Source organism: Rattus norvegicus, chromosome 10, assembly GCF_021556685.1.
Source record: "Rattus norvegicus strain SHRSP/BbbUtx chromosome 10, alternate assembly SHRSP_T2T, whole genome shotgun sequence".
Classification (NCBI taxonomy): Eukaryota; Metazoa; Chordata; class Mammalia; order Rodentia; family Muridae; genus Rattus; species Rattus norvegicus.
The window spans coordinates 96,623,714-96,641,312 of NC_141543.1; the positions used below are offsets into that span (position 1 = coordinate 96,623,714).

Consider the following 17,599-nt stretch of genomic DNA (forward strand, 5'->3'; position numbering starts at 1 on the left):
TTTCCTCCCTCCACCTTAAGAATCCGTTCCCTTTCTTCTCACTTATGGCTACCTAATACCCAGGGCTCAAGGCGGTATTCCTGGCTCTCGGAGGAGCCTCTGAATTATGCGAGCTGGCAAGACGGGGAGCCCCAGCACACAGGGGGCTGTGCCTATGTGGATGTGGATGGAACCTGGCGCACCACCAGCTGTGACACCAAGCTGCAGGGGGCAGTGTGTGGGGTGAGCAGAGGTGAGTACCACTCGCTACGGCCAAGGCTTGCGCATGTGCAGGTGGTCCAGGGAGGATGTTCAGGCTACATCCTCAAATCCTGCACTCCAATAGGGCCCCCTCCTCCAAGGATAAGCTACCGCGGCAGCTGTCCTCAGGGCCTGGCTGACTCGTCCTGGATTCCCTTCAGGGAGCACTGCTACTCTTTCCACACGGAGCTGCTGCTGGGCCACAAGGAGGCACTGCAGCGCTGCCAAAGAGGTGGGTGAGAGAAGGCCAGCCCAGATCCGGGACTCGGAGACCCGAAGAAGGAGCTTCACCTCTGCCTGTGGGCACTTATCTCAAGCTCCCTCTGGCTTTTTAATACACAGACATGTGCAAAATAATCCCACAGTCTACAAGTGCCGAGATTCACACCATCTTGCCCTTGGGCTGCCAGAGAAGAGGGCTGGGGTTGCTGTGAATGGGAGGGTGGGTTGCGGGGAGGAGCTCTATCACCATAAGGGGGATTCTGCATGTTCTGACATGGGCTTTCTTTGTGTCCAGCTGGTGGGACAGTTCTGTCCATTCTTGATGAGATGGAGAATGTGTTTGTCTGGGAGCACCTGCAGACCGCTGAAACCCAGAGTCGGGGTGCCTGGTTGGGCATGAACTTCAATCCCAAAGGTGGGCGCTCTGTGTGGGGAAAAGGAAGGGACCAGGACTCAGGCTGCGAGAGAGATGGAGGTTAATGAGAACATGCCTGCTCTCTCCCACCTATAAAACTCCGACCTGTTCCCCTTCCCACACCTTCCCAATGGCTTCCTTCCACAGGAGGCATGCTGGTCTGGCAAGACAATACAGCTGTGAACTATTCTAACTGGGGCCCCCCTGGCCTGGGCCCTAGCATGCTAAGCCACAACAGCTGCTACTGGATCCAGAGCAGCAGCGGGCTGTGGCGCCCCGGTGCTTGTACCAACGTCACCATGGGAGTTGTCTGCAAGCTCCCTAGAGGTAAGCTAGGATCTCAGAAGGCACATGCTCAATCCACAGCTGGACTCACAGCTGGACGCTCAGTGGGGTCCACAGCTAGGCTCACAGCTGGGCACATAGCTAGACACACAGTGGAGTCCACAGCTAGGCTCACAGCTGGGCACATAGCTAGACACACAGTGGGGTCCACAGCTGGGCTCACAGCTGGGCGCACAGCGGGGGGGGGGCACAGCTGGGCCTAAGGTTACAGGGTATACAGGGACACCTGCTTTGGGTGGGAGGGCATCAAGTATGTTAGTTTGTATCCAACAAACACAGGGCCTTAACTTTCCAAAGTGCACAGCAAGCCCAGAGGCCAACAATCTCCATCATTCTATAGTGATTAGAGTCAAGAGATGATCAATTCCTGTACACTCACTTCACAACTCTGGGGTCTGGGGAGATGGTCCAGTTGGCAAAGTCCCCCAAGCATGAGGATCTGAGCTCAGATCTCTAGCACCCCAATACAAGCCCAACATTCAGTGCCCACATCTGTGATCCAGAAACAGAAGGGAACACACGTGTTTATGTTTTATGGGTCCTTGGAGCTCATTTGTCAGCCTGTCTAGCTAAGTCCATGAGCTGCAGGCTCAGTGATAGACTCTGCCTCAAAACAACCAAGGTGGAGAGCCATCCAGGAAGACACATTGACCTCTGACCTCCACACACATGCACACTCACAAGTATCTGCATGTACACATGCAACGCACTCACCTACAAGCGCGCGCGCGCGCGCGCGCACACACACACACACACACACACACACACACACACACACACACACACACACACCTGTTCCGTCTGAGGCAAGTCTTTGAACTCCATGGCCTCAGCTTCCTTCCTCGTATATGAATCGGGAATAATAGCCAGGTCCTAGAGTCACGGGAGGTTCTGAGGGTCTGCAGAGTGACGTCGGAAAGCAGTTCCCAGGCATTTATTTAAACGATGACTATGGTTTCTATGAGGACTGACTGTGACTCTCTGCCTCTTCCCTCTTCTACAGTGGAGGAGAACGGCTTCCTGCCAACAGGTGAGTGGAGGGAACAGCCCTGGCCTGGCTCTTTCCCTGGCTCCTCGGTCCCTGTGGGCATGACTGTGGCCTGGCTTGATGGGAACTCCCCGCCTCCATCTCAGCAGCGCTTCCTGAGAACCCGGTGGCCCTGGTGGTGGTGCTGACTGCGGCAGTCCTACTCCTCCTGGCCTTGCTGACAGGGGCCCTCATCCTCTACCGGCGCCGACAGAGTGCGGAGCGTGGGTCTTTTGAGGGGGCTCGCTACAGTCGCAGCAGCCGCTCTGGCCCGGCAGAGGCCACCGAGAAGAACATCCTGGTTTCTGACATGGAAATGAACGAACAACAAGAATAGAGCCAAGGGCGTGGCCAAGGGCGTGGTCAAGGTGGAGCCGGAGCCGGAGTTGGAGCTAGGGAGGCTGGGGCCCGGGGTCAGCAGGTCCCCATCACCCACCAATCCAGTTGGCCTCTGGATGGCAGCTCTTGGGAGTTGCTGCTGGGTCCCGGGGGCTTAACTTGCGATGGGCGGGGGTACCTGACCTTCCATAGAGGCTAGGCTGAGACTTGGCAGTGGGGCATGTCCCCTTTCTCCTGGGCCTGGACCTGGACCCCCATGGTAACTGGAGGCAATATGAGAAGGGACATGAGCTTATTCATGCCTTTTCCTCCCCGGATTCCTGAGCCTAAACCAGCTGACCTGCAGCCTAGGACTCTGTCCTCTTTGTAGGCCTAGAAAGCCTGCCCCGCCCCTTGGGGTGGCTCTCTGTCATCCCTCCTACTGGGCTACATCACATCAGCTCTGTCTCCTCACTCTGCCCTCGTGCCTTTTTTTCACCCAGTGCCTCCTTCTGAGCCAAGGCCCTGGGATTTGGGCTCTCTCTCTCTCTCTCTCTCTCTCTCTCTCTCTCTCTCTCTCTCCCCCTCTCCCTCTGGGTGGGGGTCAGCTGAAGGGGCTGGCCAAGCATCTGTCACTCCTGTGCCTGCTGGAATGGACCTAGGGTATGGCAGGAGGGAGCCGAGCTAGGTGGCTCAGGGCACCGGTATGCTGGAGTAAAGATGGAGAGACACCTCATCCACTCACGGGGGTGTCATCTCCTGCTGGTCCCCTGTGGGGACCAAAATAAATTCCCTAATGTCTCCAGCTTCTGGCTCTGGTTTGGAGAGAGGGAAGAGGGGTGGGGGGTGGGGGAGGGCGAGGCTGGAGAAGCTGTAGCCTGGGACAGAACCAGGTGACCAGCGCCCAGCTCCTGGAGCCACTCAGCACCTTTTCAAGAGGGGAGACCCAGCCAGGATGGAGAGTGCAAGTCCCCGTGTCCCAGTGCGGGGCAATGTGAACAAAAACTCAAAGACAGACCTTCTATTGTAGTTCTTGATTTCCTAAATGTGCTATTATTGTTTTGTCTTTTTTTAAAAAGAAGGAAAAAAAGAAAAAGAACAGCAAACAAATAAAAAACCTTCCAGAGGCTTGAGAACTCAGTGTTTCTGCCTCCTCCTTTGCAGAGTCTGACCCCCATGTTCCTCCTGCCAGGTTGTTTCTGTAGCCTGCCATTTTGCCTCCGAGTTCTTGGAGGCATGTAAACTGGGGCACCTGAGCTCACTGTCCCATCGGCTTGAATAGGGGTGTAGAGGACCCACCTCCTAGGATGGGGCGGTTGGAAGGATGCTGGAGGATTAGGTGAATGTCCTTGCCAAGTGCCTTTGAGTGCATGCAGTAAGCACTCCATAAATGCTAACTGCCACTCTTTATTTCTAAAGTTTTTTTTATTACATTTGTGTGTGTGTGTGTGTGTGTGTGTGTGTGTGTGTGTGTGTGTGTGTGTGTGTGTAGGTCAAGAGGACAACTTGCAGAAGTCAGTTCTCTCCTTCCACTGCTGTTATTTTCTGCCATGGGCTTTGAGGAGGGTCCTGGAGTTGTCCAGCCAGCCCTGAGCGGGCAGTTCCTCAGAATCATTCTCCCGAGGCTTCCTGCCATGCCTGTGTTCTGCCTGCTAGAAACCTCTCCCCTTCCTCTCCACTTGGACTCAGCAGATGTGAGAGTTGGAGACACTTAAAGGAACAAGGGAAGGACCATGCCAGAGAAGAGGGGTGGAATGTGTGAGGGAGGACTGAGCAGACTGAATGGGGAGGATCTCACCATGGGAAGGGAGACTGAGCCTCGAAAGAGGTGTGTGTGTGTGTGTGTGTGTGTGTGTGTGTGTGTGTGTGTGTGTGCGCGCGCGCGCGCGCGCGTGCGCGCACGCACAAGCGAGGTGAATACCTGGACCAGAGTGGGAGTGGAGGGTCCTTAATGTCTCAGGACCAACAGGGTGACGAAAAGAGTGTGGCCGAGTGGGTGAAGGCCAGGAAGCCGTGACGCAGTGGACGTTGGTGAAGAATGCTGTCAGAGGGAATGGCTGATCTGACCTCTAACAAGTTCATTGTGACCAGGGTAAGGGACACAGACAATGGATGGGAAATGGGGGAGTGAAAGCAGGAAGGCCACACAGAGGAAGCTCTTGCAATAATTCAGTCCTCAGAAGATGGCGTAGAGGCCTTGTGTGTTCTCAGGTTTGCCCTGTCTGTGACCTTCTTAAACCTTAGTTCTCTTGTTTTGAATTGGCAATGCAGTCATGTGGTTCAAAGCCTGAAGGATAGAGAAAGATATATAAAGACACCCATTGAATGCTCTCTCTCCTTCCCCTGCCCATCCCCACCCTTATCCACCCTGGAGCCTCCTGCCCAGATGGTTTCCCAAGTCTCTTTCCAGTATTCGGGTTTTGGAAAACAAAAAACAAAAACAAAAACAGAAAACAAACAAAAACAGGAGGAACCGTGGCTGGATTTGCCCAGGGAGCATCAGATGCACAGGATGAAAGGGTGGTAACCGCCCAAGATAGAACTCTAGAGAGTCTGTGAGCCGCACTCCTGAGTGGGGCGACCCTCCTCTAGCTGTTCCTGCTCTGCAGCTCTAACAAGACCCAGGGGAGGTGGATAGGCCAGGCACTCGGAAGGGACCGCCAATACCTTAATGGTTAACCCACTTTACCCTCAAGTGATTTGCTCTGCAAACAGAGGCCAGAATAGCCCCTTTGTGAGCCACTGGCCATGGCTCAAGGGTTGCTCCCCCGGCTGCTGGGAGCTGCTCTGAGGGCAGAGATGCCACTGACTGCTGCCCTGAGAGAGAGAAGAAAGCAGGGCGGTGAAAGCAGAGTTTGTGAGATCTATTGGGTCGCCTGCCCCTACCCTCTCCCCGTTCCCTTATTCCCTCTCTCTCCAGCTCATGGCTGCCTCTACTACTCTACTTCTCTCTCTCTGGCTCTACTTACTACCCTCTTAACTCCCCTCCCCATGCCCTGAATAAACTCTATTCTGTACTACACCGTCATGTGGCTGGTCCCTCAGGGGGGAGGGAAGTCTCAGCATGGGCCCACAGAAGCACCCCCTTCCCCTACACCTCACCACACCTCCATAGAACATAACCCCCTCCCCCATCTTTTTATAAAAAAACACATCAACGAACACAGTCTGCTGCTGCTCCTGGGTTTTTTAGTGGGTGCTGGGGACCCAAACTGAGGCCCTCATGAGCAAGCGTGCGCCAACTCGGCAAACCTTGATTTTTGTCTTCTTTCTCTGGTGACTGGAGTCTTGCCAAAGGCCACACTCAATGCATGCTTGTCCTATAGCCTCTAAGGCTGGGGCCTCCCAAGGGATCATGTTCTAAGCCTTCCTGCCGGTGGCTCATCTGCCCAGTGAGGAGTTAGGGAATGCTTTTGTAGTTCTCTGAAGGGTCAGGAAGAAGGCTCTGGGCCTGGCTGTTTGCCTCCTGGCTCCAGGCCGGTTCTAGTTTTAGATCATGTGACAAAGACTTCTATCCTCTGGTGAGGCTCAGTTCCGTAACCACGAAGCATCTCTTCTGTGTGCCAGGTTCTTTGCTGAGCCTGCTGAGTGGCAGATGGCCTAAGACCTGTCCCGGGCCTGAGTGAAGGGCACTGTCTACTAGGCACAGAGCCCAGCCTTCCCTTGCAGGCCTGACCTGGCCCAGCTTCGGGCACCTGCATATTCAGTGACAGCTCAATGAATCCATGAATGAACAAGGAGCCGGGGCGGCTCTCCAGAGAGCAGCATTCTCCTGATCTCCTATCAAGTCAGAGATGGCCTCCTCCCAGGTACCCTGGCAGAGCTGACCTGGCCCAGTGGGCAGCTCTCTGAGGCCACAGGGGCCAGGAGCCAGCCAGCCTCACCACATGGCTATCCTGGAACAGAGCTGCCCAAACCTGGCCAAGCTGCCTGGACCAGTGGGGCCGGAGTCTCTGGCAGACCTGAGGTAAAGAGCCAGCATTGTGAGGGAGGGCAGAAAGGAGACACTCAGGGGAGTGAGAAGAGGACACGGAGAGATTGAGGAGGGGCCATGAGGGATCCAGCATGAGAGGAAAGTGCCCAGACCTTCCTGCAGGCCTGACTTTCTTTAGGAGGGTGCTGCCAAGAGGCCCCAGGAAAAGGCTGACTTCAGTCTTTGGCTCCCCTCAGAATCAGTTCCATTGCATTGAGGGGGTGGGGCTGCCTTTAACACTTCCTTGTCTGAAAAGCAAGCAATTACAGACACAAGACAGAGGAGAGAGCAACTGCCAGGCCTTTCTTGGCACCAAGGTTCAAGGCCATGTATTCTAAAGAGACAAGTACTGATTTATCGGTTGTCCGGTGACTTTTCTGGGGATCCCAGGCAGTGATACCTTTCTAGTTCCATCCATGGTCTTACTTCCAGACATCCCTAAGATCTGTGGGGTGCCTAGCTGTCTGTGAGGAAGATATCTGGCCTTCAGTTACTGTGGGTTTCTAGCTGTGCATGGGGTGGTGGACGGTTGACCCTTTGTTACTGTGGGTATCTATCAGTGCAGGAGAAGGGGACACACATGGCCCTCTTACCGTGAGTGTCCAGCTGTGCAATGGGGGACACGCCAGGTCCTCTGTTACTGTGGGGTGTCCAGCTGTGTGTGTGGCAGGAGACACCTGGCCCTTTGTCACTGTGGGGTTTCCAGCTGTGCCAGGGACAGGAGACACCTGGCCCTCTGACAATCTGCTTCCCTGCTAGCTTCTGCAGATTTGCACTGTCCTTCCTCCCTTGGAATTTGGGGAAGCATTATGGTGTTCTCCATACTGCTTCATACAAATTATTAAACATAATCTCCCCTTGCTAATCCAGTGGGTTCATTCTGCTACTATCTATATCCAAGGGTGTCCAAGTCCAAGCCCCTTATGTAACATGCATTATATAAATACTATTCCGTATAGTTCCATGTAGTCTCTACTCCCTCTTATATGTTAAATAATTACCCCCTCCCTGTTGGCAGTCTCCTACCATCTCAGGTCCCCTCTCTGGACTCCACAAGCCATCGAAAGCCCTGTTCTCCTCTCTTCCTTTGCTTTTTGTTATCGTTTTTAATGCCGTGAGTATGGGTGTTTAGCCTGCGCATATGTCTGTGTACCACACACAGGCTCAGTGTTTGTGGAAGCCAGAAGTGGGAATTGGATCCCCTAGAACTGGAGTTACAGGTTTTTGTGAGCCACCATGGCGGTGCTGGGAATTGAAGCCTAGGTCCACTGGAAGAGCAACCAGTGCTCTTAACTGCTGAGCCATCTCTCCAGTCCTTCCAGGGGCCTTTTGCTGCACCCTTTGGCTCTGAGAGCCCTGAAGGTAAAGGATGCTACCTTTTCTCTCTGTCACAGAGCACAAGGGTTGGGTGCATGGCTTTGTTCAATAGACTTAAGATATTATGAACTTCAGAGTGCTACTTGAGTCCCTGAGAGTAAGCTTCCTTCCAGGCAACACAGGGTTAATAATACAGACTGACTGAGGGTTACAGCTAAGTGTCAAGGACTCATTTATCTCCAGGTGAGTTCATAAGAAGTGTCCTGTAAGTGGGACCCACAGGCTCACTTCACCTTGAGTGACTTTTTCTGTATGGGAACCTCTGTCCCGGTGCCTCTGGGCTCCATACCTCCTCCTCCTCTTTATGGACTCCCAAACTGGTGCACACTTAGCTGATGTAGGATGGCAGTTGTGAAACTGGCTATAGGTTTGGTCTGTGTATGCGGCTCAGCTCAGTGGTGGTGGTGGTGGCGGCGCTTACCTAGCGTGCGTAAGGCTCTGGGTTCAATTCCCAACAATGAAAAGGCTTGGGAAGGTTCTGGGACCTACCCAGGGCTCTTCAATCACTCTCTAGGAAAATATGATTGATTCGCTGATTCACAGAGGGAAAGACGGTCTTTTCCAACCTGCTTTTTTTTTTTTTAACTTTCTATTGATTCTTTGTGAATTTCACATCATGCACCCCAATCCTACTCATCTCCCCATCCCTTCATGTTTGTGTTCCTCCTGTGCAACCTCTGTCCCCAAATAAAAAAACAAAACAAAAACCAAAGACATCCCATCATGGAGGCCGTAGTGTGTCACAGAGGTCATGAGTGGGATAGCCAGCCCCTGCCTTTTGATCAATGATGAAGCAAGAAGTCAAAGGCATACCCCTGGGTGACTGGGGCCAGAGGTAGACATGAATTCTCAGTCTCTCTCTCATGGCTGACTTCACTGGAAATAATCCTGGTTATCTGGGTAAATCCTTGAAATCATTTTATATAGAAAAGAACACAGTTTTTTCACAAACTTTGGTTTTTTTTTTTGTTTTTTGTTTTTTTAAGGAGGAGGTTTGGGGGACAGGCAGTGACAGTACATGCCTTTAGATCTAGCACTCAGGAGGCAGAGGCAGATCTCTATGAGTTCCAGGCTAGCCTGGTCTACAGAGTGAGCTCCAGGACAGGCAGGAATGCCATGTAGAGAAAACCTGTCTTAAAAACCAAAACAGAAAACAAAAAAAAAAATTTGATGTGTAATATGCATATCGGTGTATGCTGTTGTGTACCGGCTGTGTAAGTGTGAGATTCACAAGACTACATTAGGTGTCTTTCTGTCACACTCTTCCTTGCTTTTTTTTTTAAATATTTTATTTATTTATTATATATTATGATTACACTGTCGCTATCTTCAGACACACCAGAAGAGGGCATCAGACTCATTTCAGATGGTTGTGAGCCACCATGTGGTTGCTGGGATTTGAACTCAGGACCTTGGGAAGAGCAGTCGGTGCTCTTAACCACTGAGCCATCTCTCCATCTCTCCAGCCCTAATAGTGTACATGGTTTTTTTTTTTTTTTTTTCTTTTTTTCTTTTTTCTTTTTTTCGGAGCTGGGGACCGAACCCAGGGCCTTGTGCTTCCTAGGTAAGCGCTCTACCACTGAGCTAAATCCCCAACCCCTAGAGTGGGTTTCTTACTGAATCTCAACTGACTGAACAAACAGAATCCACGCTGAAATTATAGATGGGCAGACGGGCCCATTTTTTTGTGTGGGTGCCAGGGATCCAAACTCAAGACTTCATGCTTTCACAGCGGGCGCTTTAACCACTGAGCCATCTCCTAGTCCTGCAATGGTTTTCTGGTGAAAACCTTTGACAAAGCAGTGCCAGCCTTCTTAATACTGAGACCCTTTGATACAGTTTCCCACGTTGTGGTGACCCCCAACATAGGATTATTTCATTGCTATTTCACAGCCGTTGCTACCGTTGCGAATCAGATTGTAAATATCTGATATGCAGGATATCAGATATGTGAGCCCACAAGGAGTCACAAGCAGGTTGAGACCTGCTGGTCTGGGCGGAGCTGTTTGAACACGTCTTACTGTAGACTGGGGCTGGCAGGATGTTGACATAGCCACTTTGGCTTCCAGTCAGCTCTTGGTAAAACTTTATTTTCATTTGGAGACAAGATCTTGCTATGTTATCTAGCCTAGACTTCCTGTGCAAGAGTGCAGAATGCAGCAAGTAGCTAGTGTCCCTAACCACTGGACTGTCCCTCTAGCCCCTATACATTTTATTTTTCAAGCATGCCTTGTCCCCTCCTCCATGCTTCTTGGGACCAATTCTTGGACAAATCTTCTCTTAACCGTAAATGTCAGTTTAAAAAAAAAAAAAAAGGGCCAATTTCTCTGTGTAGCTGGGGCCTCCATGTGCAGCCAGGGGTTCCAGGTTTGAACACAAGCACTCGAAACTTTGAATTTTATTTATGCCACTAATTTTTATTCAGCTGCTGTCAACTTCAGAAGCGTGTCTAAGATCTACTAACAAGCAAGGGTGTTGTTCATCTTCTGCTCTGGTCTTGGGTCTTGGCTTGGTTGGACGCCCCTTATTTCCACGAGTTAAATCACGTTGTTTAGAGGGGACACGCCAGAGAAGTGGGTCAAGATTTTAGGTAAGCCACATTAGTCTTCTTGAAAACTTCATTGCTCCCATGAGTCATCTCCAAGCTGCAGTGTCTTATCCAGAGCCCCCAGGAGAGACCCTAGGCTAGGAAGCGGGAGTTGTTCTAGGAGCATGGGTCTTGAAGGCAAGAAGAATGTTTGTTCAATCTAAATTTTGTTTATATAACACAACACCACGATGAACCCATCATTCAAATAAGCATTTTTTTTTTTTGTTCTTTTTTTCGGAGCTGGGGACCGAACCCAGGGCCTTGCGCTTCCTAGGTAAGCGCTCTACCACTGAGCTAAATCCCCAGCCCCCAAATAAGCATTTTTTGTTTCAGGTTTTTTTTTTTTTCCAGAGCTGGGGACCGAACCCAGAGCCTTGCCCTTGCTAGGCAAGCGCTCTATCACTGAGCTAAATCCTCAACCCCGAATAAGCATTTTTTAAAAGTATTATTTATTTAGAGTTGGAGAGTTGGCTTAACAGTTAAGAGCCCTTGTTTCTTTTGCAGAGGACCAGGGTTTGAGCATTCACACAGAGGCTCGCAACTGTCTATACAATTCCTTGTTCTGACCTCAGCAGGCACAGGACACACGTAGTACATTTATATGCCTGCAGGCAAAACACGCATATGTGCTGTAAGAAAAAGGATCAGCTGGGTTGGGGATTTAGCTCAGTGGTAGAGCGCTTGCCTAGGAAGCACAAGGCCCTGGGTTCGGTCCCCAGCTCCGGAAAAAAAGAACCAAAAAAAAGAAGAAAAGAAAAGAAAAAGGATCAGCTCAGGACCCCCAAGACCAAGTTCTCAGCTCCAAGGAGATTTGTTTGCCTCAGAGGGACAGAGGGCAGGGATTAAGAAACAGGACAAGAGACAGAGGAAGAGGTCTCTGAGAAGGGGAAGGAAACAAGGGGGAGGGGAGGGGTATTTGTCCCTGGGGACAAAGGACAGCCTCTGGATAGAGAGGAGGCAAACAAGGCCACAGGCAAATGGCAGCTTATAAGGGTAACAGGGGACCCCGTGTTAGGACGAGGTGTTTAACTTTAACTTGCCATGTTAGTTAGGAGCCAGGGGGCTCTGATTTCTGGCCTTAAAAACTTTGTTAGCTGGATCTTGGGGGTCAGCCTTGGGAGAAGGAAGTGGCCAAATAAGGAAGTAGGCCTTGGGGGCTGGCTAGCTTTAGGGATGTGACCTAATGGCTTTTAGCAAGGCCGAGGGAATGGGGGACATGCTCACCATGCTCAGCTGGCCAGAGTCCTTCATGTATACAATTAAAATAAATCTAAATTAAAACCAATAAATCCTGGGCTCATTGTGGTGTTCTCTGTCTCCCTGTCTCCCTGTCTCTCTGTCTCTGTTTCTCCTCTCTCTCTCTCTCTCTCTCTCTCTCTCTCTCTCTCTCTCTCTCTCTCGCAGGCACACACACACGCACACGACCGTCCTTGCCTGTATTACCATCTGATCCTCCTGCCTAACCTCCTGAATGCTGGGATGGCAGCAGGCTTAACCGCACATCACGGATGTGGTGCTGAGGACGCACCCATGGTCCATGCATGCAAAGTGAGTGCCTCTCTCCATTTGACTTTTCTTTTACCTCCTTTTTCTCTCCTGTCCCCTGTTTTGAGGACATTTAGGGGAGCACAAGTACCCAGTCGGGCTTTCAGACTCCCATAGTCCAAACATGGGATTCAGAGAGTCTGAGCATGTTTCCCCGGCTCTGTGACTGTCCTCACAGAGCCACTCCGACACCTTCCTCACCTCATTTCTACTCCCTTTTCATTTCCCAGAGATCACAGATCTGCCTTCTGCCCTGTAGCTTTGCCTTCTCTAGAAACTGCGTACAAGTGGAACGGTAGGCATGAAGTCTTCAGGATGGAGTTTCTTCAATTTAGTGTACATCGTGCACGGTGCTTTCTACTTTCCACCATTTTTTTTTAATTTATTTATTTTATGTGACTGCACTGTCGCTTTCTTCACACACCAGTAGAGGGCATCAGATGCCATTACAGATGGTTGTGAGCCACCATGTGGTTGCTGGGAATTGAACTCAGGACCTCTGGAAGAGCAGGGTTTTTTGTTTGTTTGTTTGTTTTTTGGTTTTTTGGTTTTTTTCGAAAGCCTACTTTAGTCTCTGTTTCTCTCTCTAGAGTTCTGAGACTAGGTCTTTCTATATAGTGGAGGCTGGCCTCCAATTTGTAATCCCCCTGCCCCAGTACTGAGATTACAGGCGTGTACCACCAGGCTTCTCTGTCATGCCCTCTGCTACGTACACACTTTTCCCACAACCCAGCCCTGGACTTTTTTTTTTCTTTCTTTCTTTTTTTTCTTTTTTTCGGAGCTGGGGACCGAACCCAGGGCCTTGTGCTTGCTAGGCAAGCGCTCTACCACTGAGCTAAATCCCCAATCCCTCTTTTTTTTTTTAATATTTATTTATTTATTTATTATGTATACATCATACAGTTTTCTGTCTGCATGTGTGCCTGGAGGCCAGAAGATGACCCCAGATCTCATTATAGATGGTTGTGAGCCACCATGTGGTTGCTGGGAATTGAACTCAGGACCTTTGGAAGAGCAGTCAATGCTCTTAACCACTGAGCCAACTCTCCAGCCCCCATGCCCTGGACTTTTTAATCACCCTAAGTCGTGTGGGTCTTTGATTGCTGAGTCCACACCCACAAGTGATCCTAAGTGGGACCCACTTGCCCCAGCCTATAGGAGCCTGAGGTGTGTCAGACTCTGGCAAGTGGAGTGAGAGGCAGGTTGTGACTCAGGACTGTCAACCTGGGAAGAAATAACCACAAAACAAATGGGAGAATAAAGTCAGTTTACTGAATGCATGGCTCCACTCGACTCAGGGTGGGCTGAGGCCTGAACAGAGGGCCTCAGCACTGGGAGCCCAGGCTTCTGGGCTGAGGGGCAGCAGCAGGGCAGCACACTGGGGGCTCGGCTGTTTTGCCTGTGCTGGCTGGGAAGTTCCCTGTGGCTGCCCATGGATGCTCAAGCCAGACCCCCAAAAGGAGTGGCACGGGTGAAAATGGTAACTGCGAACACATTGGCTTCAGTTTCAGTAAAGAGGAGGGAAGAAGGGAGGCACTGGGGGACACGTAAAGGGCTTCTGGGTGGAGAGGTCTCTGTCGCACTCCACGACCAGCTCCCTTGCTAGATGACCCGGCCTGGGTAAACGTTGCTTTCATTGCCATCTCCAGACTCGGAACCTAGAAAGCAAGACCATCTCTCAGGCTGCGGGGCCGCAGCAGACGGGACGTAGCACCACTGCCATTCTTTTCCCCACTCTGGCCTGGAACAGTGTGGGGAAACAGACACTTTAATCTGGGGTTGGGGGCTGCCCGCACTAGGGCTCCAGCTGGGCCAGGGGTAGCTGAACTGCAGGCTGCTCTAGGACTCTATTTCAGACACCAGTCTGGTGATAACGTCTGCAGGCTGACAAGGTAGAGCCCTTGTCTTCTCTCAGAATGATGTTCCCAAGTTAACTCTGCTGCATGGTGGTGGCACTGGGGGTGGCAGAAGGGTCCAAGCACAGCAGATGGGACAGGAGAGGGGTTCTCCGTATTCTTGGAGAAACTCTTGTTCTCTATGCTTCTTTTTGTCTTGGTTTGAGGAAATGTTCCCAGACTGTGTAGAAATGCATTATTACAGAAGAGGTGCAGGGAACTGGAGTAAATGACACCTGGCCATTCACACTCAGACACCCTCAGCTCTGTTCCTGGTCCCAAGGACGCCCCAGCCACTCCAGCTCTCTTGGCTTCCTCATCCAGTGTACGTTCCCAGAAGGCTGGGGGCACACTGGAGTTGGCTCTCTTGTTTGTCTGGGTTCACTCATCATTGTACGCACAGCAGCAGGCCATGAGCCCTCTTCCTGGCCTTCCTCTTGGCTCCGGTGATGGTCATCTGTGTGGGCCGGGAAGCAGCTGTCAGAGCAGCTGTGTCAGAAGCCCTGTCACAGGTTGGCTCCCACATCTGAGGATGCCCTCTCCTCAATGTTACTGACGGGGGGCTTTTGTTCAGGGAATGGTGCCCGGTAAGAAGGCTAACTTGGGCACAACGGGGCCATAAGACAGCTGGCACCCTTTGTGACAACTCTCTGTGCCTTGATGTTTTGCCCTTTCCCGCTGTGTTTACCTGGACTGAACTGGGAAGGGCAGGTCACAGCCGTGACTCTGCAGGCAATATTAACCGAATGCTGCCAGCCAGGTGAGTCATGCCAGGCTGCACGGACCAAAGAGGAGGAATGTGGCCCAGGGGTTGGGCTGGGCTCCCCTGATGCCTGACTTTTGTCTTGATAGTGGCTTTGGCACAAAGACAGGGTAAGGGCGGCCAGTGGTCAATCATGGCGAACAGCGTGTTAGTGCCTCTCGCCTTGGGCTCTGCACAGCCTGGATTGACTCTTCCCTCCCTACCAATACCTGGGAAGTGTAGGCTGGGGGCAGGCAGAAGGAACCTGGCCTGTACTTCCAGGAAAGCACCTACTGCCCTACGGCCTGTGAATGATTCAGGAGCTGGGCCAGCTTCCATACATCTGCATGGAAGGGAGCAACAAAGAGAAGAGGGAACAGATCCCTTCCTTCTCTGTGGAGGCTTTTTTTTTTTTTTTTTTTTTTTTTTTTTTTTTTTTTTTGGTGGTGGTGGTTGACACAAATGCCCTGGACTTAACTATACAATGCAGCCTGGGCTGGAACTCACCGCAGTCGGCTTAGGCCACCACGCTGCCGAGATTCCTTTTTTAAGCATCCCCTGGGGACGAACCCAGGGAGAACAGCCTCCTGTGACGCAGGTTTAGAAGCTAAAGCTGCCCTTCCGGTCTTGAACCTGTGCTTCGACCCTATGTCTGGGCGAGCCCCCGCGGGGGACAGGATACAGCGCTCGCACGGGACACTAGGGGGCGCCCCTGCCCAGTCGAACGCTTTCGGACGCGCCCGGTGCCGCAGGTTCCCAACCTGGTAGCGATGCGGGCATCTCAGAGGCGGGGCGGGGCCGGGGCGACAGGACCCTCGGAAGGTCTCCCAGTTGGGGACCAAGCCCTGCTCCCTGTCACGTCCCTGTAGGAGCAGGAGGCTCTCGCTGAAGTCACGCTGAGAAACCGTGAGCGGACGCCTGGCCGAGGTGCGGTCCCTAGGAGGTTGGCATGCAGGCGGCGACACAATGGTCTTTTGGACATCTTACCGCAGATTTCCCGGCTGCACCCAGGCGGCAAGGCTGGGGTCTGGGGGCGACTGCGCGGCAGTCCTAAGATCTCGTTCAGTTGGCCTGGACCCCACATCGCGCAGGGTTTGGGGCTCCAGGAGCTCCTTTTGTATAAAGAAGGGCCTTCCCCATCTCTGAGCACCGCGAGCCTGGCTCCCTAGAACTGCGTGCCCTGAATAGCAAACTGGCTTCCCCAGGGTTGCAGTCTTGGCACCACCCTGGGGAGCTCTGGACTGGTGCAATGTCTCTTCTGGTCAGGTATTTATTTGTGGGGTTTAGGGGAGGGGTCCACGAAGCATCCCTGCAATGGGTTGCATCAACCCGGTCTGTGGGCTGTGCATGAAAGACACATTCCAGAGCCCCACCCCACCGCTGGAGTGGAGTCAATGGGAGGGCCCGGGAATCGGTGTTTAGGGTAAGTTCTGGAGATTGTTGATGCCAACGTGGGAATCACTCTCCTAAAGCTTGCAGGGCAGACCATTGTAAATTGTTTCCTTGAAGAACCCAGAGAGACCCAGTAGTCACATCCCTCCAATTCCCTGCGACGCTTATTCTCTCTGTGGATAGAGTCTTTCTTAAGGCTTGCCTCTGAGCGCTCTGCTTTAATTAGGCTCATTTTCTCCAGGGGGAATTTCTATGGAATAAGAAACCCGTTTGAAGGAGACTGGAGACCTGTTGGCTTTGTTCAACCCCTGAATGCAACAGACTCACTTGATGTCCTTAATGGCATCAAAATCCAATCAAAACACTTGCTTGTCAAAGGAACCATCTCTCTGGTAATGGCTAATCAGCCTGCTTTTAGGATCCGGGGAGGAAAATCCCAGGCAGTATCCTGGCAAGAAAAAAAAAAAAAACCACACACACACACACACACACACACACACAAACCAACCAGTCCTCCATTAAGGGTTGGATGCTGAGGATCCTAACAAGGAAAGCTCTCTCTTCCGTCTAGTTGACCCTTTTCTTTGGTTTCAGGATGAATTAAAAAATCTTATCTGCCCCATATCCAACCGTCTGTCTTGATTGATTTTCAGCTAAGCCTAATGTTTCCCGAAGCTTGGCAGGGTTACTTTTGCCTCTGGGTGGTGGTCATAACTTCCTTCAAGGCTGTTAGGTTCAACACAGGAACAGAAAGGGGGCAACCCAGCAGACACCCTTAGAGGGGGCAGGACAGGATGGACCCCCAAACCTACTTTCGCTTTCTTCCGGTCTGGGTTGTGGGTAATTTCTTGACATCTATGAGAGAGAAGACAATGAGACATGAGTTGTTTTTACAATGCAACTGTGAACAGATATAGAACTCCCTGGCCTCAGAACGTCCTAGAACTCCCTGTGACTCGCCAAGGTGCCCAGGATCAGGGCTGCTTTTCTGCACCGATGGAGATCAGCTTGTCCCAAGGACAGTGCGGTGATAACCCAGGTCACCTTTGCTGCTTTGGGGCTTCTATATTTGGCAGTGTGAACAGACTTGCTTCCTTTCAGCAATTGATCTGAATAGCAGAATCCCTTTCTGATGGTCCCGGCACAATTTACAGGCAGCGGGGAGGGAAGCTGTGCTAATTGGCCACTTGCCTCGCCACTGGCTTTTAAACAATCGCTTGTATTCTCTGCTCAGCAGGAAGCTGCCGACCCGTCCAGGCCCTGGGCTCTCTTTGTTCTGATTTTATGGCATTTTATGCCACAATAAGAAATGCTGTGTACTCCGTGGGAGCCCACTGTGCCAGGCTGCAAGGATGTGGGCCCCATAGCCAAGGGCTTGGTGCTATTTCCCTGGGAAGAACGGGGACTTTGTGACTGGCTGAAGACAAAACAAGGGGTGCTGGACAATGTCACTGGTCAGCTCCCTGGGCTGGGTGGAGGCACCTCTTGTCCTCGGGCTCTTTTCTGTGCCCAAGGGAG

General features: G+C 51.8%; 2 protein-coding genes across 11 annotated transcripts in view; one reads left to right on the plus strand and one right to left on the minus strand.

The window, feature by feature from the left end:
- Window positions 1-3,703, plus strand: part of Mrc2 (mannose receptor, C type 2) — a 61,509-nt gene extending 57,806 nt beyond the window's left edge. The window contains exons 25-30 of one of the 2 annotated variants that reach the window (XM_087573757.1): window positions 64-232; window positions 326-472; window positions 758-877; window positions 1,025-1,204; window positions 2,226-2,252; window positions 2,360-3,703. In XM_087573757.1, coding sequence (XP_087429883.1) covers window positions 64-232; window positions 326-472; window positions 758-877; window positions 1,025-1,204; window positions 2,226-2,252; window positions 2,360-2,586 — 870 coding nt within the window. In that variant the 3' untranslated portion in view covers window positions 2,587-3,703. 2 annotated transcript variants of the gene reach the window in all.
- Window positions 3,704-13,302: 9,599 nt separating this feature from the next.
- Marchf10 (membrane associated ring-CH-type finger 10) overlaps window positions 13,303-17,599 on the minus strand; it is a 141,999-nt gene continuing 137,702 nt past the window's right edge. For all 9 annotated transcript variants that reach the window (XM_087572406.1, XM_087572408.1, XM_087572410.1 and 6 more), the window contains 2 exon segments: window positions 16,894-16,936; window positions 13,303-13,710 (listed from right to left, as the gene is read on the minus strand). In XM_087572406.1, the coding sequence (XP_087428532.1) occupies window positions 13,655-13,710; window positions 16,894-16,936 (99 nt within the window). In that variant the 3' untranslated portion in view covers window positions 13,303-13,654.